This window comes from Oncorhynchus clarkii, chromosome 10 (assembly GCF_045791955.1).
Source record: "Oncorhynchus clarkii lewisi isolate Uvic-CL-2024 chromosome 10, UVic_Ocla_1.0, whole genome shotgun sequence".
In the NCBI taxonomy this organism is placed as follows: domain Eukaryota; kingdom Metazoa; phylum Chordata; class Actinopteri; order Salmoniformes; family Salmonidae; genus Oncorhynchus; species Oncorhynchus clarkii.
Genome location: NC_092156.1, coordinates 74,669,133 through 74,693,196, shown reverse-complemented (window position 1 = coordinate 74,693,196; position 24,064 = coordinate 74,669,133). Strand labels below are relative to the sequence as shown.

The 24,064-nt window shown below is 42.2% G+C and overlaps 1 protein-coding gene across 1 annotated transcript; it reads right to left on the bottom strand.

Annotated features, from left to right (window-relative positions):
- Positions 1–5,860: 5,860 nt before the first annotated feature.
- LOC139419346 (paramyosin-like) lies at positions 5,861–14,522 on the bottom strand. Its single transcript, XM_071169286.1, has 6 exons — positions 14,387–14,522; positions 13,724–13,838; positions 13,012–13,448; positions 11,884–11,917; positions 11,752–11,835; positions 5,861–6,017 (listed from the first exon to the last, which is right to left on the bottom strand). Exons 1-6 carry the CDS (start codon positions 14,520–14,522, stop codon positions 5,861–5,863), a joined length of 963 nt encoding a protein of 320 aa, XP_071025387.1.
- Positions 14,523–24,064: the final 9,542 nt, after the last annotated feature.

Sequence of the window (24,064 nt, the reverse complement as noted above, 5' to 3'; positions counted from 1 at the left end):
ATTTCAATCACATATTCAAGCAAGCAAAGACCAGTGGTGGTTTTTCAACGCTTCGCAAAGAAGGGCACCTATTGGTCAAACATAAACACCCAATCACTACAAAGATACTCACATCCTTTCTAACGCATTGGCCAGAAAGGAATGAAACATCTCAGGGATTTCACAATGAGGCCAATGGTGATGTTAAGGACTCTGGTGTTTTTTCAGGATGACAAATTACCAGAATGGAGCTAAACACAGGCAAAATCCTAGAGGAAAACCTGCTACAGTTTGCTTTCCACCAGACACTGGGAGATTAATTCACCTTTCAGCAGGACAATAACCTAAAACACAAGGCCAAATCTACACTGGAGTTGCTCACCAAGAAGACAGTGAATGTTCCTGATTGGCCTACGTTCAGTTGTCTTATGTCTGATTGTAAGACTTGATAATGGTTGTCTAGCAACGATCAACAATCAATTTGAAAGTGATTCAAGAATTTTGAAAGAAGAATTGGCAAATATTGTCCAGTCCACGTGCTCTTAGAGACTTACCCAGAGACGCACAGCTGTAATCGGTGATTCTAACATGTATTGACTCAGGAGTGTGAATATTTATGTAAATTAGAGTTGTGTGTTTGTGTGTGTGTGTGTGTGTGTGTGTGTGTGTGTGTGTGTGTGTGTGTGTGTGTGTGTGTGTGTGTGTGTGTGTGTGTGTGTGTGTGTGTGTGTGTGTGTGTGTGTGTGTGTGTGTGTGTCAAGCACTATAAATGGATAAACTGTTACCTGAATGTTGATCACCAGCTACATCCTTCTTGCGGGGCACGATGGGTCTTTCGTTGATGGGTATATGATCATCAATATTCATGGTCTTATTTGTTTTTTTCCCTTTCAATCCATCTCTGTTTTTATAGGTTGCCTCTGACATCTTTACACAGCTGTGCTCAAATTAAGTAACTTCTACTACTGTAACTTCGACTACTGTATCTTCCACTGTTGTATCTTCTACTGTTGTATCTTCTACTGTTGTATCTTCTACTGTTGTATCTTCTACTGTTGTATCTTCTACTGTTGTAACTTCTGCTGTTGTATCTTCTACTGTTGTATCTTCTACTGTTGTATCTTCTACTGTTGTATCTTCTACTGTTGTATCTTCTACTGTTTGATCTTCTACTGTTGTAACTTCTACTGTTGTAACTTCTACTGTTGTAAAGTCTGCTGTTATCTCAGTTGTAGGTTTGTGTCTGTTCGCTGCACAGCTGGAGCCTCTGTGTGACTCAGTCTAATGTCAGAGACAGTTTTAACAGTCAACCTCATTAAAGGGGAAACCTTCTAACCAATAGTGTGACACTAACCACCACCATGTGACCACATACTTATTTTCTGAGAACCATGTTTGTTTATCACAGTGAAGATTAGTTTCTATATAAAGTTTATATTTGTTTAGTTTTCAACAGTGTAGATTAGTTTGATAAAATAGTGTAGAGTTGTATATACTATGCTGTCTCCTCTTTTCTGAGAACCATGTTTGTTTACCACAGTGTATATTTAGTTTATATTAGTTTAGTTTACCACAGTGTAGATTATTTTGTATATTTAGTTTATATCAGTTTAGTTTACCACAGTGTAGATTATTTTGTATATTTAGTTTATATCAGTTTAGTTTACCACAGTGTAGATTATTTTTGTATATTTAGTTTATATCAGTTTAGTTTACCACAGTGTAGATTATTTTGTATATTTAGTTTATATCAGTTTAGTTTACCACAGTGTAGATTAGTTTGTATATTTAGTTTATATCAGTTTAGTTTACCACAGTGTAGATTAGTTTGTATATTTAGTTTACATTAGTTTAGTTTACCACAGTGTAGATTAGTTTGTATATTTAGTTTATATTAGTATAGTTTACTACAGTGTAGATAAAATCTTTGAAATGCTGCATTACGTCTTGCACTCTGTGGTCAGCCATTTAGAGTTTTATACACTATGCTGTGTCCTGGTTGACATTGACACCAGAGAGAATAGTTATTCAGAGATGTTTACTCACACCTCTTCTTTTCCGGGGAGGGAGGTGTGTCTAAATGTCTAAGGTCCAAAATATGCTCTCTCTCTCTCTTTATCTCTCTCCTTCCATATCTGCCTCGCTGTGTCTCTCTCTGTATCTCCCTCTCTTTCTCCCAACACTCTGAAGGACATAAACAGTTGACATTGACACCAGAGATAACCAGAGATAATAGTTATTCAGAGATGTTTACTCACACCTCTCCTCTTCTGGGGAGGAAGGGAGGGTGTAAATGTCTAAGGTCACAAATATGTTGTCTCTCTCTGTCCCTCTCTCTCCTGCCACTCTGTCTGTCTTCACACACAGCAGAGAAGTTAAGCCTTAAGACGCTTCAGATTCTTAGCTGATTAACCCATTTAACCCATATTAAACCACACCATTAATAGTCATGTTGACTTGTTTATATCTATGCTGTTTTCAGTGAGGAGAGTTATTAAGAGATATGTGTTAGACTGTATGTCTGCATCTGTCTCAGTGAGGAGAGTTATTCAGAGATATGTGTTAGACTGTATGTCTGCATCTGTCTCAGTGAGAAGAGTTATTCAGAGATATGTGTTAGACTGTATGTCTGCATCTGTCTCAGTGAGGAGAGTTATTAAGAGATATGTGTTAGACTGTATGTCTGCATCTGTCTCAGTGAGGAGAGTTATTAAGAGATATGTGTTAGACTGTATGTCTGCATCTGTCTCAGTGAGGAGAGTTACTCAGAGATATGTATTAGACTGTATGTCTGCATCTGTCTCAAAAGGTTTTTCAGGTAAATCACCATTTGAAACTATGGCGGTCCACTTCTTTTTAATTTATTTTTAATTTTATTTCACCTTTATTTAACCAGGTCAATAATTAGTCAATAACACAGTAGAACATGAAAATAGAAAGATCTATGTACAGTGACATGGCCATACTTGTATTTGTAATTGTATCTGTAAATTGACAGGATGATACTCGCGATCGGGGTTAAACTGAAGTGTTTTAATATGCCTAAATACATTTTTGGCAGAATAAACGTTCAGTAACACAATAGAAAATAAAAAGCCAACACAAAATAGAAGAATCAATGTACAGTGTGTGCAAATGTAGAAGAGTAGGGAGGTTAGGCAATAAATAGAGGCGAAATAATTACAATTTAGCATTTATACTGGAGTGATATATGTGCAGATGATGATGTGCAAGTAGAGATACTGGGGTGCAAAAGAGCAAGAGGGTAAGTAATAATATGGGGATGAGGTAGTTGGATGAGCTATTTACAGATGGGCTGTGTACAGGTACAGTGATCGATAAGCTGCTCTGACAGCTGATGCTTAAAGTTAGAGATGGTGATGTAAGATTCTAGCTTCCAATATTTTTGCAATTATTTCCAGTCATTGGCAGCAGAGAACTGGAAGGAAAGGCGGCCAAAGGAAGTGTTGGCTTTTAAACTTTAAGCAGTGGTTTAAACTGAGACTTTGATGTGATGCTGAGACCAGTAGCAGGATGAACAGTAGCTCAATGCAAGACGGTGAACTCACAAAGAATAACTGCTGTCTCCTTTGTGACGTGGACACCAGAGATAATAGTTATTCAGAGATGTCTCTGTCTTTCTCAGAGAGGGCCTATGGTCTACATTTACTGTCTCCCGTGTGACATGGACACCAGAGATAATAGTTATTCAGAGATATCTCTATCTTTCTCAGAGAGGGCCTGAGATCTATATTTACTGTCTCCTGTGTGACATTGACACCAGAGATAATAGCTTTTCAGAGATGTCTCTATCTTTTTTTCAGAGGGCCTACGGTCTACATATACTGTCACCTGTGTGACATTGACACCAGAGAGAATAGCTTTTCAGAGATGTCTCCATCTTTTTTCAGAGAGGGCCTACGGTTCACATTAAATCTCACTTCTTCTCCTTCCCTCTTCCTCATCCTCTATCTACATCAAAATAAGTGGACAGAAACTAACTGCATGTTTCTACCAACTCCCTGTTTATCAGAGGACAGTATTGTGTCAATAAGTACAGAAGTGTGAATGGGTGTAACAACAGCTCTGTAAGGGTGTCAATAAGTACAGAAGTGTGAATGGGTGTAACAACAGCTCTGTGTGAGAGTTTTCGTGTCACAGGCTTCTTACTGGTAAAAAAGGCAAACGACTTACTGTAAATTACATGTTGATCATTTGCATAAGACCTGGCTCGGTTTAGAGCACTTCACTTCTCAAGGGGTGTGTCTTAGGAGTCCTGTATGTAATTCCTACCTTCACCAGTAATAAGGGGTGTGTCTGAGGAGTCCTGTATGTAATTCCTACCTTCACCAGTAATAAGGGTTGTGTCTGAGGAGCCCTGTATGTAATTCCTACCTTCACCAGTAATAAGGGGTGTGTCTGAAGAGTCCTGTGTGTAATTCCTCCCTTCCTTCACCAGTAATAAGGGGTGTGTCTGAGGAGTCCTGTGTGTAATTCCTTCCTTCCTTCATCAGTAATAAGGGGTGTGTCTGAGGAGTCCTGTGTGTAATTCCTCCCTTCCTTCATCAGTAATAAGGGGTGTGTGTGGGGAGTCCTGTATGTAATTCCTCCCTTCACCAGTAATAAAGGGTGTGTCTGGGGAGTCCTGTGTGTAATTCCTCCCTTCACCAGTAATAAGGGGTGTGTCTCAGAAAACCTGTGTGTAATTCTTCCCTTCCTTCATCAGTAATAAGGGGTGTGTCTGGGGAGTCCAGTGTGTAATTTTTCCCTTCCTTCACCAGAAGGCTGAGTATAGCACACAAAGATCTCCCCCACGGCACGAACACAAGGGGGGCGCCAACCCAGACAGAGAGATCATGTCATTGACTCAACCCACTCAAGTGACGCACCCCTCCTCGGGACGGCAAAGAAGAGCATCAGTAAGCCAGTGACTCAGCCCCCTTAATTGGGTTAGGGCTGCTCTATACCAAATTAGCATCCCCCTCTGAGTCCAACCCTGTTTCACACCTGGTGGTTTGGTGGATGGGACTACCAGCTCTCTGTAACCTAAAGGATAACCAGTGTGTCCATCTCCTCTATAGCAGGTTTCAAACCTGGTGGTTTGGTGGATGGGACTACCAGCTCTCTGTAACCTAGAGGACAACCAGTGTGTCCATCTCCTCTATACCACCTACCTGGTAGTGTGGTCTATGGGACTACCAGCTTTCTGTAACCTAGAGGGCAACCAGTGGGTCCATCTCCTCTATACCACCTACCTGGTAGTGTGGTCTATGGGACTACCAGCTTTCTGTAACCTAGAGGGCAACCAGTGGGTCCATCTCCTCTATACCACCTACCTGGTAGTGTGGTCTATGGGACTACCAGCTTTCTGTAACCTAGAGGGCAACCAGTGGGTCCATCTCCTCTATACCACCTACCTGGTAGTGTGGTCTATGGGACTACCAGCTTTCTGTAACCTAGAGGGCAACCAGTGGGTCCATCTCCTCTATACCACCTACCTGGTAGTTTGGTCTATGGGACTACCAGCTCTCTGTAACCTAGAGGACAACCAGTGGGTCCATCTCCTCTATACCAGGTTTCACACCTGGTAGTTTGGTGGATGGGACTACCACCTTTCTGTAACCTAGAGGACAACCAGTGGGTCCTTTATACCATGTTTCTTGAAGGATGTCAATGTTTGTATTTCCAATTTATTTGATGAAGTCTGCGTTCCTGCTCTTTAGGCCAAAGGCCTGTTGAGGTCCTTGCCGCAGAGGCGGTGGGCTTGGGGTGGACAGGAATGGCACAGGTCTAATATGGGGGGAGGGGCTATATAGAGTGTGGCCAGTGTTTGCTTTGGGGTGGTCTTAGCTTGTTGGGTTGTGAATGGTGATTCGTTGGTCTAGGTGTAGGTCCTCTTGACGTGGGTTCTCTCCGTGCAGGCCCTTCCGGAGGGGGTCTTGCAGGTCTTGGAGGGTGTCTCGCTGGTCTGGGCAGGTTGTCCGTTGCTCCTGTGGGAGGTGATGGGGCTACGGTTGAGGGTGACGTCCTTCAGGGTCCTGGAAAAAGTTGGGATTCCTGCCTTGTAGAGGTGGACCTGGTTTATCTTCTTCAATGCATTTCTCACTCTCACTCTCTCTCTCTCTCTCTGTGTCTCTCTCTCTCTCTGTCTCTCTCGCTCTCTCTCTCTCGCTCTCTCTCTCTTGCTCTCTCACTCTTTCTCTCGCTCTCTCTCGCTTTCTCTCTCGCTCTCTCTCTGTCTCTCTCTCTCAATCTCTCTGTCTCTCTCTCTCTCAATCTCTCTGTCTCTCTCTCTCGCTCTCTCTGTCTCTCTCGCTCTCTCTGTCTCTCTCTCTCGCTCTCTCTGTCTCTCTCTCTCTCTCTCTCGCTCTCTCTGTCTCTCTCTCTGACACATTCAAAGTAAAGCCTCGGAAAGCTTTTAATAATTAACATTTTACTATGAATGAGGATTGTAAAACCATTTCTTTGTGGCCTTTCTATATCAACGGTCATCGAAATTGCTAAAATGTTTTATAAACAATTCTAATTAATAGATAATGGCTGAAAATACTCCAAACGTTTACCATCAGATATTTACTGAATTGCATAAAATATTTTACTGGAACAGTAATGAATGGAGATCAGAGATGTTGGTGTGAATTCATGTTTTACATTTATTGGACAATTTAAAAATATATATTCTGTAAGAATGCACTCATATATATATATATACATTTTGGTATAGTATAGTATTTTGGTATAGTATTAGGTATAATATTAGGTATATTGAATTTTTTTAAAGGAAATAAATTATATGGGCCTCATTTGCATAAACACACCCTGAAACACTTCAGCGAGCAGGCCTTTCTAATCGACCTGGGTATCCTGGAAGGACATTGATCTCGTCCCATCAGTAGAGGATGCCTGGGTATTTTTTTTTAATGCCTTCCTAACCATCTTAAATAAGCATGCCCCATTCAAGAAATTTAGAACCAGGAACAGATATAGCCCTTGGTTCTCCCCAGACCTGACTGCCCTTAACCAACACAAAAACATCCTATGGCGTTCTGCATTAGCATCGAACAGCCCCCGTGATATGCAGCTGTTCAGGGAAGGTAGAAACCCTTATACACAGGCAGTTAGAAAAGCCAAGGCTAGCTTTTTCAAGCAGAAATTTGCTTCCTGCAAATGGCTACTCCTACCCCGGTCAACAGCTCCACACCCCCCACAGCAACTCGCCCAAGCCTTCCCCATTTCTCCTTCTCCCAAATCCGTTCAGCTGATGTTCTGAAAGAGCTGCAAAATCTGGACCCCTACAAATCAGCCGGGCTAGACAATCTGGACCCTTTCTTTCTAAAAATGATCTGCCGAAATTGTTGCCACCCCTATTACTAGCCTGTTCAACCTCTCTTTCGTGTCGTCTGAGATTCCCAAAGATTGGAAAGCAGCTGTGGTCATCCTCCTCTTCAAAGGGGGGGACACTCTTGACCCAAACTGCTACAGACCTATATCTATCCTACCATGCCTTTCTAAGGTCTTCGAAAGCCAAGTCAACAAACAGATTACCGACCATTTCGAATCTCACCATACCTTCTCTACTATGCAATCTGGTTTCAGAGCTGGTCATGGGTGCACCTCAGCCAAGCTCAAGGTACTAAACGACATCATAACCGCCATCGATAAGAAACATTACTGTGCAGCTGTATTCATTGATCTGGCCAAGGCTTTCGACTCGACAGCCTTGGTTTCTCAAATGATTGCCACGCCTGGTTCACCAACTACTTCTCTGATAGAGTTCAGTGTGTCAAATCGGAGAGTCTGCTGTCCGGACCTCTGGCAGTCGCTATGGGGGTGCCACCGGGTTCAATTATTGGACCGACTCTCTTCTCTGTATACGTCAATGATGTCGCTCTTGCTGCTGGTGAGACTCTGATCCACCTCTACGCAGACGACACCATTCTGTATACTTCTAGCCCTTCTTTGGACACTGTGTTAACAACCCTCCAGGCAAGCTTCAATGCCATACAACTCACCTTCCGTGGCCTCCAATTGCTCTTAAATACAAGTAAAACTAAATGCATGCTCTTCAACCGATCGCTGCCTGCACCTGCCCGCCTGTCCAACATCACTACTCTGGACGGCTCTGACTTAGAATGCGTGGACAACTACAAATACCTAGGTGTCTGGTTAGACTGTAAACTCTCCTTCCAGACCCACATCAAACATCTCCAATCCAAAGTTAAATCTAGAATCGGCTTCCTATTTCGCAACAAAGCATTCTTCACTCATGCTGCCAAACATACCCTTGTAAAACTGACCATCCTACCAATCCTCGACTTCGGCGATGTCATTTACAAAATAGCTTCAAATACCCTACTCAACAAATTGGATGCAGTCTATCACAGTGCAATCCGTTTTGTCACCAAAGCCCCATATACTACCCACCATTGCGACCTGTACGCTCTCGTTGGCTGGCCCTCGCTTCATACTCGTCGCCAAACCCACTGGCTCCATGTCATCTACAAGACCCTGCTAGGTAAAGTCCCCCCTTATCTCAGCTCGCTGGTCACCATAGCTTGTCCCACCTGTAGCACACGCTCCAGCAGGTATATCTCTCTAGTCACCCCCAAAACCAATTCTTTCTTTGGCCGCCTCTCCTTCCAGTTCTCTGCTGCCAATGACTGGAACGAACAACAAAAATCTCTGAAACTGGAAACACTTATCTCCCTCACAAGCTTTAAGCACCAAATGTCAGAGCAGCTCACAGATTACTGCACATGTACATAGCCCATCTATAATTTAGCCCAAACAACTACCTCTTTCCCTACTGTATTTATTTTATTTATTTATTTATTTAGCTCCTTTGCACCCCATTATTTTTATTTCTACTTTGCACATTCTTCCACTGCAAATCTACCATTCCAGTGTTTAACTTGCTATATTGTATTTACTTTGCCACCATGGCCTTTTTTTGCCTTTACCTCCCTTATCTCACCTCATTTGCTCAAAATGAACACTGATCAGAATAAATGTATCTTTCTTCTCTTTCTCATGATGAAAGTGTCGAGACGGTGCGTTAAGTCCCAGACTAAAATGTAGCCTTTGACAGGTCAACTAAAAAATGACACAAGCGAATGAAAGAGTCTCAGGAGTAAAATTAAATGGATGAATCCAGACTAGTGACAACCTGTCATTCAGGGACTCACCAGATTAGCAACAAAAAATGTTTTTATAATAATTTATAAAAATGTTTTGCATGTTATTTTGCCGGTAATTGATGTCACATAGTTTTCAAGCAATGTGTATAAACTACATTTTCAGTTGATATTTTATGAGTTGTTGAGTTTCCCCACCAAGATTTACATGCTAAAATCATCATTAATCCAGAGAGATTGAAGTGACATGGATTTTGCAAACCTGAAACACAGGAAATAGATGGCTGAAATGCAGATTCTCAGGTGGGCGGGTTATGCGCATTGGTGCTTTTCAATGAATGTGTGTTTGTGTGTGTGTGTGTGTGTCTCTGTGTGTGTGTGTGCGTGTGCGTGTGTGTGTGTGTTTGTAAAACACATATAGTGTCAGGCCCTGATCTGTTTCACTTTGTACTTGTGCTTGTCTCCACCCCCCTCCAGGTGTCGCCCATCTTCCCCAATTATCCCCTGGATTACCGACCTCTGCCTGACCTGACCCTGGGCCTGCCTGCCATCCTGTACCTTGGCCCCACTCTGGGATACCGACCTCTGCCTGACCTGACCCTGGGCCTGCCTGCCGTCCTGTACCTTGGCCCCACTCTGGAATACCGACCTCTGCCTGACCTGACCTTGGGCCTGCCTGCCGTCCTGTACCTTGGCCCCACTCTGGATTACCGACCTCTGCCTGACCTGACCCTGGGCTTGCCTGCCGTCCTGTACCTTGGCCCCACTCTGGATTACCGACCTCTGCCTTACCTGACCCTGGGCCTGCCTGCCGTCCTGTAACTTGGCCCCACTCTGGAATACCGACCTCTGCCTGACCTGACCCTGGGCCAGCCTACTCTAGGTTATTGACCCCTGCCCGCCTTGACCTGTCGTTTGACTGCCCCTGTTGTTACAATAAACATTGTTACCTCTAAACAGTCTGCACATGGGTCTTAACTGAAACCTGATACATGGTACTTTCACATGTTCAGTCTTAGAGTGTCAGAGATTATATGATACAGCAGAGAGAACAGTCCTTCTAGACTCCATGTTAGATCAACTATTATACAGTAGAGAACAGTCCTTCTAGACTCCATGTTAGATCAACTATTATATAGTAGAGAACAGTCCTTCTAGACTCCATGTTAGATCAACTATTATACAGTAGAGAACCGTCCTTTTAGAATCCATGTTATATCAACTATTATACAGCAGAGAGAACAGTCCTTCTAGACTCCATGTTAGATCAACTATTATACAGTAGAGAACAGTCCTTCTAGAATCCATGTTATATCAACTATTATACAGTAGAGAACAGTCCTTCTAGAATCCATGTTAGATCAACTATTATACAGCAGAGAGAACAGTCCATCTAGACTCCATGTTAGATCAACTATGATACAGTAGAGAACAGTCCATCTAGACTCCATGTTAGATCAACTATTATACAGTAGAGAACAGTCCTTCTAGACTCCATTTTAGATCAACTATTATACAGTAGAGAACAGTTCTTCTAGACTCCATGTTAGATCAACTATTATACAGTAGAGAACAGTCCTTCTAGACTCCATGTTAGATCAACTATTATACAGTAGAGAACAGTCCTTCTAGACTCCATTTTAGATCAACTATTATACTGTAGAGAACAGTCCTTCTAGACTCCATGTTAGATCAACTATTATACAGTAGAGAACAGTCCTTCTAGACTCCATTTTAAATAAACTATTATACAGTAGACTACAGTCCTTCTAGACTTCGTTAGATCTATTTTACAGTAGAGAACAGTCCTTCTAGACTCCATGTCAGATCAACTATTCTATAATAGTGTGACATTTTCTCTGTTTATCCACTCGTATGTTTAGAATAATGCTGTTTTTCTAATATCCAACTTGGTTGGATTCATGCGAGTAACTGATTGACTGTACATGGGAGGAATCAACACTCTGTATAAGCATTTTCCCAGTACACCCAGAACATTGCTCTGAGAACCAAAAGGAGTATCTCAGTTTCAAGGTAAGAAGCCTGGTGTGGTATCAGTCAGTCTCATGCAGGAACCAACCGTGCTGATATGACTTGTTTGTGTCGCAGTATAAAGGGTCTCAAATCAAATCAAATCAAACTTTATTTGTCACATGCTCCGAATACAACAAGTGTAGACTTTACTGTGAAATGATGACTTACAAGCCTTTAACCAACAGTGCAGTTCGGGAAGAGTTAAGAAAAATTTTTAGCAAGTAGACTAAACTAAAAAGTAATAATAATAAAAAATGAACATCAGGATTGTATTGAGTCAGTGAACCTCTGTGACTGTGATAATAAATATTGATTATTTTCCTTTGAATTTGAGTCCTTAGTGGTGAATTTCCTCAACAACAGACAGAACAGTCCTTCTCTTATCAATTCGTTGTGTTGTTATTGGATATAGTTTTATTATAATGTATTCTACATTTGTCTTGTTATATATTGTATGTTCTTGACAAGGTAAATTGAATAAGCAGAAAATTGTTTACGATTGACAGTACTTAGCATAATCTTATTTAGCAGTTCAGAGAGTACCGAGGATGAATCCTATTTCTCACAGATCCATCTGAATTTATAGTAACAGTAATAGTCCCACCATTCTCCTGTGTCTGATGACCAGGAGTAGAAATACACACAGTTCTCTGCTCCACCACCATTAGGCTCTCCACTGTTCCAATACCTGTAGAATAAACAACACATAGAATCAGACTGTCCACTGTTTCAATACCTGTAGGAGAAACAACACAGAATCAGGCTGTCCACTGTTCCAATACATGTAGGAGAAACAACACATAGAATCAGACTGTCCACTCAGAACCAACTACTCAAGACAGTGATGTCATAGTGACACAGAATTCATTAATGACTTACTTTGTGGTCAGTGGTGTGTCGTCCACCCATTTCCAGGTCCCCTCAGAAACAGAGTCAGTCAGACCAATCCAGACATAGTTCTTTCGTCCACATAACCAATTGACTAATGTCTTTAGTTGTGGGAGAGAGACAACATTGTTAAAACATTCCCATTACTGCTTTCTATCACTCTCTCTCTTTCCCTCTCCCCAAATTTCAATTCAATTTCAATTGAAGGGCTTTATTGGCATGGGAAACATATGCTAACATTGCCAAAGCAAGCGAAATAGATAACACAATTTAAATAAAGGGCCCAGGTCTGACAGAATCTATGCAGAAGATCTAGGTGCTGCTGATGGCCCTGCTTTGTTGGGGACAGAACCTCCAGATCATCAGCAAACAGTAGACATTTGACTTCAGGTTCTAGTAGGGTGAGGCCGGGTGCTGCAGACTGTTCTCATGCCCTCGCCAATGAGTATATATATATATTGAAGAGGGTGGGGCTTAAGCTGCATCCCTGTCTCACCCCACGGCCCTGAGAAAGACATGTGTGTTTTTTTTTTACCAGTGCAAGGCACTGTACTTGTTCTCCCCACTGTATATTTTGAAGAGGGTGGGGCTTAATCTCTCTCTCTCTTCCTTACACACACACACACACCTGTTGTTCTTGGCTCTTGATGACCACCAGGTCTGCTCCTCTATTTCTGCAGTCCTGTCTGCTACCCTCCCAGGATTTTTCCTCAGTAGAGACGTAGTAACAACTGCTACCAAGCTTCTTCCATCCTTCTGGACACACTATAAGTTGAACATTTCCTGCTTTAGTCACTTTAATACAACATTAAATTAAGTATCAAGCAAACACTCAAGGAAGACAGGAACAGTTTGGAAGTCATACCTTTTTTCTCACATTTTTTATTTAATTAATGTTGAATTTCCTGTTTATAAGTGACATGTGAACAGATACAGAGACTGTCAAACAGAACAGTCATTAGACAATTTGACTCACCTTTCTCAACTAAAGATTGTTTCAGACGTTTTGTCTCTTTCTGTAGCTGGTCTCTCTCTTTGGTCAGGGCATTGTTGCTAGTCTGTAGCTGGTCTCTCTCTTTGGTCAGGGTGTTGAATATGGTCTTTAGCTTGTCTCTCTCTTTGGTCAGGGTGTGGTTGCTAGTCTGTAGCTGGTCTCTCTCTTTGGTCAGGGCGTTGTTGCTAGTCTGTAGCTTGTCTTTCTCTTTGGTCAGGGTGTTGAATCTGGTCTGTAGCTGGTCTTTCTCTTTGCTCAAGGTGTTGCCGCTGGTCTGTACCTGGTCTCTCTCTTCAGTCAGATTGTTTCCGCTGGTCTTTAGCTGGTCTCTCTCTTCAGTCAGATTGTTTCCGCTGGTCTTTAGCTGGTCTCTCTCTGCAGTCAGGTTGTTGTCGCTTGTCTGTAACTGGTCTCCCTCTCTGGTCAGGGTGTTATAACGGGTCAACTGGTTTCTCTCTGAAATAATGAGATCATTGAACAAGGTAACAGGGGAAAAGTTAATCAGTCTTTCCCATTGTTGGGGTCTATTGCATTTCAATCCCAGTCAAATCAGGAAATAGACAGGAATTCCTGTTGATTTCCAATTTTTGGAATTTAAATTTAGTTTACTTTCTGAATGGAATTGACTGGAATGTAAATGTAATTGAACCGTGTTCATTACACCACTGATGATGAAGAATGTTTGAGTGAGAACATATCAAACTCACAGTAGAGAAACAGGCCTATGATCCCAGCCAGTAGGAGAACACACAGCAGCCCCAGACACACTGCAGCAGCTCCAGAGTATCTCTTCCACCACTGACAAAATCCTGAGAACAAATTATTATCAGAGTTGTATTTGTGTCTACTTTTGTGTCCATTTTCTGCTTGGATCAGTGAGGGAAATACACAAGGAACATGGAACACAACACCAGAACTGAGTTCCAGAACCTCACATGTTCTACTGCTTGACTTCCAGAACCTCTAACAGAATATTGGCTTGAACATATTGCAGAGTTCAGGCACCCAAAATGACTGCCGGCACCTATTGCAATCAAAATCAAACATCATTTGTAATTTGCTTCGTAAACAACAGTTGTATGCTAATAGTGAAATGCTGACTTACGGGTCCTTTTCCAACAATGCAGAGTTAAAGATACAACAACGGGTCAAGATTTCCTTCCTGACTGGCTGCCTCCGTGCAGCTCGGCTCGTCTCTCTCCAGAGGAGAGGCAGCGGTGAATCAGCACTAGAAGCTGCCTATACTGGGGCCAGGTTGGTCACTTGGTCTCCACTTGTTCCCTGCGTCCAGCAAAAGTGGTGGCTCGGCAGTAGTGGGGGACCTACCTTTGAGCCAAATCGCCTGCCCATCTCTCACCCAGACCCCCCAGACCCCTGCTTGACGGCGCCCTCGTGTGGCAGAGCCAGGCTTTTCTGCTGCCTGCTCTTATCGACTCAGGCGCCGACGAGAGTTTCCTGGACCCTGGTGTCGTTACCCAGTTGGGCCTGGACATTGTTCCACTTGATTCACACCTCGATGCCAAACACTCTCAACGGACAGCTCCTCGTCCGTGTCTGGGACAGGACCGTCCCTGTCATCCTGCATCTCTCTGGAAACCACCAGGAAAGGATCACTTTCCACATAATCGACTGTCCTCACTCTCCCCTGGTTCTTGGCCATCCATGGTTAAAGTTGCACAACCCTCAGATCGACTGGACCGCCGGAAGGGTAACCACTTGGAGTTCATTTTGTCACTAGAATTGTCTACATTCTGCCCTTGCCCCTGCCTTGTCTGTGCCCCAGTCCATTCCAGAACCTCCGGACACGTCATCAGTTCCTCCAGAGTGTCACGATCTAGCTCCTGTGTTCAGCGAGCACCACGTCCTGTTGCTGCCGCCTCATCGGCTGTACGACTGCACATCTACCTCCATTCTAGCGCTCCTCTCCCCTGTAGCCGGTTATATAACCTCTCTCACCCAGCGCAGGGGAGGTGCTGTTCTGTCTCAACGTCCCCCCTCTGATCAGAAGCTCCAAAAGTGCGCATTCTTTTCCAGCTCTCAACTGCAGAGAATAATTTTGACATCTGTAATCATGAACTCCTGGCAGTTAAGCTGCCTCTTGAGGCTTGGTGTCACTGGCTAGAGGGCTCTGCACTCCTCTTAATCATGTGGACAGACCACAAAAACCTGTCCTACATCCAGACCGCCAATTGTCTGAACTCCCGCAAGCCAGATGGGCGTTGTTCTTCGGTAGATTCAAATTCACACCTACTTATCGCCCCGGTTCTAGGAATACCAAGCCTGACGCCCTCTCCCGCCAGTTCACCGCCGACAACACTGGTTCCGAACCAGATTCCATTTTGCCATCCACTTGCATTGTTGCCACCATCCCCTGGGAGATCGAATCCTGTATCCGCCAGGCTCAGCAGAACCAGCTTGACCCGGCTCTATTTGTTCCCGATTCTGTTCACTCTGATGTTCTTCAGTGGGTCCATTCTACCCACCTCACCTGTCACCCTGGTATGAACCGGACCCTTGCCTTTCTGGATCAGTGCTTTTGGTGGCCCACCATAGAGAGAGATGCCCGCGAGATTGTCTCAGCCTGCTCGGTCTGTGCCCGGAACACAACCTTCACTAAACCCACTTACTGTCTGCTTCACCCTCTTCCTATACCCAGTCACCCCTGGTCACACATAGCTCTGGACTTTGTCACTGAGTTCAATCTTGGTTTCATCAGACCAGAGAATCTTGTTTCTCATGGTCTGAGAGTCTTTAGGTGCCTTTTGGCAAACTCCAAGTGGGCTGACATGTGCCTTTTACTGAGGAGTGGCTTCCGTCTGGCCACTCTACCATAAAGACCTGATTGGTGGAATGCTGCATAGATGGTTGTCCTTCTGGAAGGTTCTCCCATCTCCATGGAGGAACTCTAGAGCTCTATCAGAGTGACCATCTTGTTCTCAGTCACCTCTCTGACCAAGGCCCTTCTACCCCGATTGCTCAGTTTGGCCATGTGGCCAGCTCTAGGAAGAGTCTTGTTGGTTCCGAACTTCTTCCATTTCAGAATGATGGAGGCCACTGTGTTCTTCGGGACCTTCAATGCTGCAGAAATGTTATGGTACCCTTCTCCAGATCTGTGCCTCAACACAGTCCTGTCTCTGGGCAGTAAGGACAATTCCTTTGACCTCATAGTTTGTTTTTTGCTTTGATATGCTCTGTCAACTGTGGGACCTTATGTAGACAGGATTGTGCCTTTCTAAATCATGTTGAATCAATTGAGTTTACCACAGGTGGACTAAAAAGGTCTAAAAACCTGTTTTTGCTTTGGGGTTTTGTGTGTGGATTGATAAGCAAAAAAAGTGTATTAAATACATTTTAGAATAAGGCTGTAACGTAACAAAATGTGGAAAAAGTCAAGGGGTGTGAATACTTTCTGAATGCAGTATATATACAGGGAGTACCAGTACCAAGCTGATGTGAAGGGGTACGAGGTAATAGAGGTAGCTATGTACAGGGAATACCAGTACCAAGCTGATGTGAAGGGGTACAAAGTAATAGAGGTAGCTATGTACAGGGAGTACCAGTACCAAGCCAATATGAAGGGATATGAGGTAATAGAGGTAGCTATGTACAGGGAGTACCAGTACCAAGCTGATGTGAAGGGGTACGAGGTAATAGAGGTAGCTAGAGGTACACTTCACCATAATTTGCACATAAATTCATAAAAAATCCTACAATGTGATTTTCTGGATATTTTTTTCTCATTTTGTCTGTCATAGTTGAAGTGTACCTATGATGAAAATTACAGGCCTCTCTCATCTTTTTAAGTGGGAGAACTTGCACAATTGGTGGCTGACTAAATACTTTTTTGCCCCACTGTATAAGTGGCATTGTTTAAAGTGGCTAGTGATAAATGACATCAAGATGGCAAGATGCAATAGCTGGTGTCAGTGTCAGTCTGTTGTAGAATCCAGCGTGTGTGCATATAGACAGTGCACAAAATGTAGTGCAAAAAACTTGCGTGTGTGTGTGTGTGTGTGTGTGTGTGTGTGTGTGTGTGTGTGTGTGTGTGTGTGTGTGTGTGCGTGTGTGTGTTGGGGTGTAAGTGTGTGTCAGCATCTAGCACAACACCAGGTTAAACTGTTACCTGAATGTTGATCACCAACTCCATCCTTCTTGCAGGGCATGATGGGTCTTTCGTTGTTGTACATTTGATCATTAATATCCATGGTCTCTATTTTATTTATTTTTTTGCCACAAAATCCATCGCAGTTTTCATAGATTTCCTCTGACATCTTTACACACGTGTGTTGAAATGCAGTAACTTCTACTGTTGTATCTTCTACTGTTGTAACTTCTACTGTTGTAACTTCTACTGTTGTAAAGTCTGCTGTTATCTCAGTTGTAGGTTTGTGTCTGTTCGCTGCACAGCTGGAGCCTCTGTGTGACTCAGTCTAATGTCAGAGACAGTTTTAACTGTCAACCTCATTGAAGGGGAAACTGTCTAACCAATAGTGTGACACTAACCACCACCATGTGACCACAGACTTATTTTCTGAAAACGATGTTTGTTTCTCACAGTGAAGATTAGTTTGTATATTTAGTTTATATTAGTTTAGTTTACCACAGTGTAGATTAGCTTGTATATTTAGTTTATATCAGTTTAGTTTACCACAGTGCAGATTAGCTTGTATATTTAGTTTCAATTAGTTTAGTTTTTGTGCCTCATACTCTTAGTAGTTTAACACATTTCACCTTGCACACCATCGATGGCCATGAACAGTTATTTTCATCTCTGCTGTCTCAGTGAGAAGAGTTACTCAGAGATATGTGTTAGACTGTATGTCTGCATCTGTCTCAGTGAGAAGAGTTACTCAGAGATATGTATTAGAATGTACAATATGTCTGCATCTGTCTCAGTGAGAAGAGTTACTCAGAGATATGTCTCAGAATGTACAATATGTCTGCATCTGTCTCAGTGAGAAGAGTTACTCAGAGATATGTATTAGACTGTATGTCTGCATCTGTCTCAGTGAGAAGAGTTACTCAGAGATATGTTTTAGAATGTACAATATGTCTGCATCTGTCTCAGTGAGAAGAGTTACTCAGATATATGTATTAGACTGTATGTCTGCATCTGTCTCAGAGGGTTTTCAGTGGTGACGTCATTCACACCATTTGAAACTCAGTCGGTCCACTTCCTGTTATATTTTAAGCAGTGGTTTAAACTGAGACTCTGATGTGATGTTTAAAACAGCAGCAGGATGAACAGTAGCTCAATGCAAGACGGTGAAATCACAAAGAATAACTGTTGTCTCCTTTGTGACATGGACACCAGAGATAATAGTTATTCAGAGATGTCTCTGTCTTTCTCAGAGAGGGCCTGAGATCTAAATTTACTGTCTCCTGTATGACATGAACACCAGAGATAATAGTTACTCAGATGTCTCTATCTTTTTTCAGAGAGAGCCTATGGTCTACAATTACTCTCACATCTTCTCCGTCCCTCTTCCTCATCCTCTATCTACATCAAAACAAGTGGAGAGACACGAACTGCATTGCACACTTTTCTACCAACTTTCTGTTTATCAGAGGACAGTATGGTGTCACTAAGTACGGAAGTGTGAAAGTGTGTGACAACAGCTCTGTGTGAGAGTCAGCTTGTCACATGCTTCTTACTGGAAAAAAGGCTTACTGTAAATTACATGTTGATCATTTGCATAAGACCTGGCTCGGTTTAGAGCACTTCACTTCTCGAGGGGCGCGTCTGAGGAGTCCTGTGTGTAATTCTACGGTCACAAGACGCAGGCCTCCTCACAGTGGCTGAAGATACTCCAAACGTTTATCATTTTCATAATCCATCAGATATTTACTGAAATATAGCACATACAATATTTTACTGGAACAAACAAATAATTAATGGAGTTGAGATTTTGGTGTGAATTGAGGTTTTACATTTATTGGACAATTTCCCCCAAAATTATTGTAAGAATGATAACACTCATATATTCATTTTGTTATTGTTTCAGATATGTAGTATTTATTTTAATAAATAAAAGAGGTGCTTCATTTGCATAAATACACCTGGTGTATTTGCATATATGAATACCTTAAGGGAACATTTTGACATTCACCGTATGGTTAGTGAGAAAGTCCATATTGCAAATGTACGGTCCCTTACTAGACGTCCGAAAACGTTTGTAAAATTCGCGGACAGCGTCGGGCCGTGCGGCAGGGCCGGATCTACCGGGAAGTCATCAAACGAACTCTCTCGGACATTCGGTTTCCGTTTTATAAAATAATCACATTTTGGTAATTTTTCCGCTGTCCCGGTAAATCCCACAAGAGGGCATAAGCAATCATATTGCAAATGTACAAAATATCACGAATCACGACGTGGACTTATCTCCAAAACGGAAAATATTTCGAAGCGTAGGTTTGGCATAATGGGCAGTTGGCCCCGAACAAGATGGCGTCTAGGCCTCAACGGTTTGTGAGTTATGGCCATTTTTCTGGGATTAAAGGTCAAAAATTAAAATAGAGCAATAATTTTTCCGCTTCACGTCAGAGTCAAGGAGCCTCCGGTGTCAATAAAAAAAGAACCAGCCATTTATCGATTGTCAATTAAGAGAAATCGTACAATGTCAAATTGGTGATGTTCAAACATTTTTTTTTTTTAACTGTTACAGATCCAGTTGCAGGGTGTTCATACGAATCTTTTTAAAGTGTGCTGCGAAGCTCTGCAAGATTTCTGTGATTTTCTATGATTTTCTGAAATAACACACACTCACTAAACCCTCCTAAATAACTCTTAACATAAAGACTTAAAACTCAGGATTATGTAAAGGCATACCCCAATCAGGATATGAGTTTATTTATAGCTTCCTGTGCCAACCGGAAGTGCCTTAAATGGTGTAATAGTGGCTGTTTCCAAGGGTTAAAAAGGTCAGATCTTTTCAAAACTTCATATGTGTGATTAGGCAACCCTCATGAACTGTAAGTCAGTCATTTCTCCCAACAGATGTCAAAGAAAAGCTCTCTCTCACACACACACACAGACACACACACACACAGCAAGGATGGAGTGACAAAGTGCGGTGCTTAAAGACAATCAGAGCCTACAATGGCATTTCCATATTCTCTAGGCCGTGCTGAGTTCAACGAGATGCCCCGCTTGACCGTAGCTTGCTCTGATGGACACTGACTTGCTAGTTGACTTTTGTACATTTGCAATATGTTTAAACGGAGAGGGACCATCACCAAAATGTCATTCTGAAATCAACACAAAAAATGGCATCACCATAGTCTCCAGACTGTGCCGAGGTCAACGAGACTCCCCGCTTGACCGTAGCTCGCTCTGAGTGCAGCGACCGTGAAAAAAAGTAGGCCCAAAATGAAGCCTGGCCCTAAATGTAATTTGCTTTTGGGTGACAGTGAGAGAACCGTTAGGGTGAGAAGCACAATTCGACCTCAGGTACGTTCATGAGGTCCTCCCGATCCGTGCAAGCCTAACCTTGACCGTGTGGCATTAACCCTTAACAGTAAATCAGGGTTTTTTGATCTCACAAATACCAATGACTTCTCTCCCCATAGGAATACATTGCCTGCACCCCTAAATTCAACCTGAAGCCTATGTGGGTTATGAATGCCGTATGAACCTGTGTTGATTCTAAGCTTCCTGGACCAACCGGAAGTGGTTAAAATCACCCTAAAAGTGTATATCCATACCCTGCCTGCAGTTTGATAGACATAGTGCATTCAACCCTGTGTAAATCAGTCAGTTCTTAACGTAAAGACTTAAAACTCAGGATTCTGTAAAAGCATACCCCAATGAGGATATGTGTTTACCAACCGGAAGTGCCATAATTGGTGTCTCAGGGGCTGTTTCGAAGGGTTAAAAAAGTCAGATCTTTCCAAAACTTCATATGTGTGATTAGGCAACCCCCATGAACTGTAATTCAGTCATTTTTTCCATAAAATGTCAAAGGAAAACTAAATCACTCACACACACAGCTTGGAAGGAGGGACCCATTGGGGTGCGTAGAGACATACACTGCCTGCATTAGTTAACCTTGTTGGAACTTTTAACCTGATGACGGGTTAGGGATCCCTTTTGGGAACATCCCCTCCCACGTTCAGCTGGAACGTGGCGCATGGAACGCAAAAATATTCTTAGAAATATTTAACCTCCACACATTAACAAGTCCAATAGCTCAAATGAAAGATAAACACCTTGTTCATCTACCCAGCATGTCAGATTTTTTAAATGTTTTACGGCGAAAACACACCACATATTTATATTAGACCACCACCGAAACCAAGACAAGAGGCAGCCATTTTGTCCCAGAAAATATAAAATTATAAAAGCAGGATTAAAAAATAAATCATTCACTAACCTTTTGAAAATCTTCATCAGATGACAGTAATAGGACATGTTACACAGTACATTTTTTTTTTCTTCAATAATATGCCATTTATATCCATAAATGTCCATTTACATTGAATTCATGTTCAGAAAATACTGAAAAATGTCAGCAGAAAATATAGGTAGCGCCGCAAGATAACGTAAATAGACATCATAAACTTTGACTAAATATACATGTTCTACATATAGTTAGAAAGATACACTGCTTCTTAAAACCTCTTACTTCTACCTCCTCCTTTTTCGAACATTCTGTTAAAAATCGCGCAACTTTTCAGCGTCCTGCTACTCATGCCAGGAATATAGTATATGCATATGATTAGTATGTGTGGATAGAAAACACTCTGAAGTTTATAAAACTGGTTAAATCACGGCTGTGACTATAACAGATCGTGTGTTTCATTGAAAAACGCAAGAAAAACTGCTCTCTGAAAGCTAAAAATAATTTCCATAAGTCACTTCCACGAGTTGTTAAAAGAGAACAGAATTTAATATCGACCTGCCTGCAATTCATACAAATTCCACACGATGTCGCCATTGTCGTCATTTTCAATTGAATTAATTGTTGGAAAATCCATCTATCTGGCATCCATTTTCCCAGTCTTCACCCGGATGTTGATGAAGACATTAGCAGCCATTGATTTGCAAGCGAAGACCTATTGAATATACATCGCCCTGTAATCATTTTGATAGATTATAAACGTTTACTAATACCTAAAGTTGGATTACAAAAGGATTTCGAAGTGTTTTGTGAAAGTTTATCGTCGACTTTTTTAATTTTAAAAAATTACGCAGCATTTAAAAACGATGTTTTTTTCTGAATGACACAGCTTCCATACAAAGCTATTTTGGGTATATATGGACCGATTTAAACGAAAAAAAGACCCAATAGTGGTGTTTATGGGGCATATAGGAGTGCCAAGAAAGAAGCTCATCAAAGGTAATGAATGTTTTATATTTTATTTCTGCGTTTTGGGTAGCGCCGGCTACCGCAAAATCTGTTGTTTACGTGTCGTGCTGGTATTTTGGGGGGTGCATGCTATCAGATAATAGCTTCTCATGCTTTCGCCGAAAGCATTTTAAAAATCTGACTTGCTGGCTAGGTTCACAACGAGTGTAGCTTTAATTCAATACCCTGCTTGTGAATTTTGATCAAGGTTTGAGTTGTAACGAGTACATTTAGCATTTAGCGTAGCGCATTTGCATTTCCAGGTGCATACTTGAGACGTCTGCGTCTCAAGTATGGTCAAGAAGTTAATGCAATCGCTTTGTTACATTTCTTTTTAATGTTACAGAAATCGCTCACTATTCAATATTCTGAGACGGCGCTCAGATATAAGCTATATTTCTCCGCTATTTTGGAGTCAACAGAAACACACAATTTCAGCATAAATATTCCCTTATCTTTGATGGTCTTCGTTCAGAATGTACTGGAAGGGTTCATACTTACCCAAAACATAGTTTGGTTTCAAGTCTTGCGTCTTTGTATTAGCTACTGCTAACAATATCAGCTGAAATGCACCCAAAATGTCCTCTGGTCCGGAAAAGTTGCGCATCAAAATTTCAAAATGACATATTATATGTCGACTAAACTGGTCAAACTAAGTGCAGAATCAAGCTTTAGGATGTTGTAAACATACAAAACAATTTTCAATTCAACCGGTCATTGTTAGCTCTCCCCCGGAGTGCTGGAACAAAGGAATGGCTGGGACCAATTCGCGCCCCAACGCACAGGTATTTTCTCGCGGCACTCACTCAATTCACTCCCATAGGGCCAATTCTCGCGGGATTTGAACGCTCTACTGAATGAGGACATCTAGTGGAAGACATAGAAAGTGTCCCCAGATCCATAGCTGGTTGGGAAGGGTGGGGGCGATCTCGTCAAAGTTGCCCCAACTTTCATGACCACAAAACTAGTTTGGAAGAATGCCTGCCCTGTGTGGTCTGCTATACTTACAGACATATTTCCAACGGTTTTAGAAGCTTTAGAGTGTTAACTATCCAATAATAATTAATATATGCATATATTAGCAATTTTTGACAGATTTCTTTTCAGTTTACTATGGGCACGCAATTCCTCCAAAGGGGGCAGTATTCTGCCTAGCCTTAAGAGGGTGCGTAGAGACATACACTGCCTGCATTAGTTAACCTTGTTGGAACTTTTAAAGAACCGTCAGACCTAGAGTTCCGAAACTTTAGAAACCTGTTCTAGACCTCAGGTCGATAGTGCGTGGTGAGTTACGTGGCTCTAGAATGTTCTCGGACCGAGAAACAGCCTCGTACATTTGCAATGACTTATTTCATTTTTGCATCACGAAAATGACGACATTTAGAAATGTCCCAGAGTCGCAAGACTAGGTGCATTGCGACCGTCTCGGCCCATATAGACGGACCCCAACGTTTCTGTCCGATAGCTCATTCAAGGACCCCTTAGCAAGTCATGGAAAAAGTGGATTTTCAGCACCAATTAGGGTCTTGCTCGGACACCAAATGACCTATCGAGCCGAAACTTGGGATTTGGGGTTGCGTCAGCTAGGCCTACACATAATGTCAGAACTGGACCCGCAGCTGGAACGTAACTACGTGTTTTACGTTTTTATTATGGTTTGAATAGAAGGCGTTGTGAATTTTGGGCCA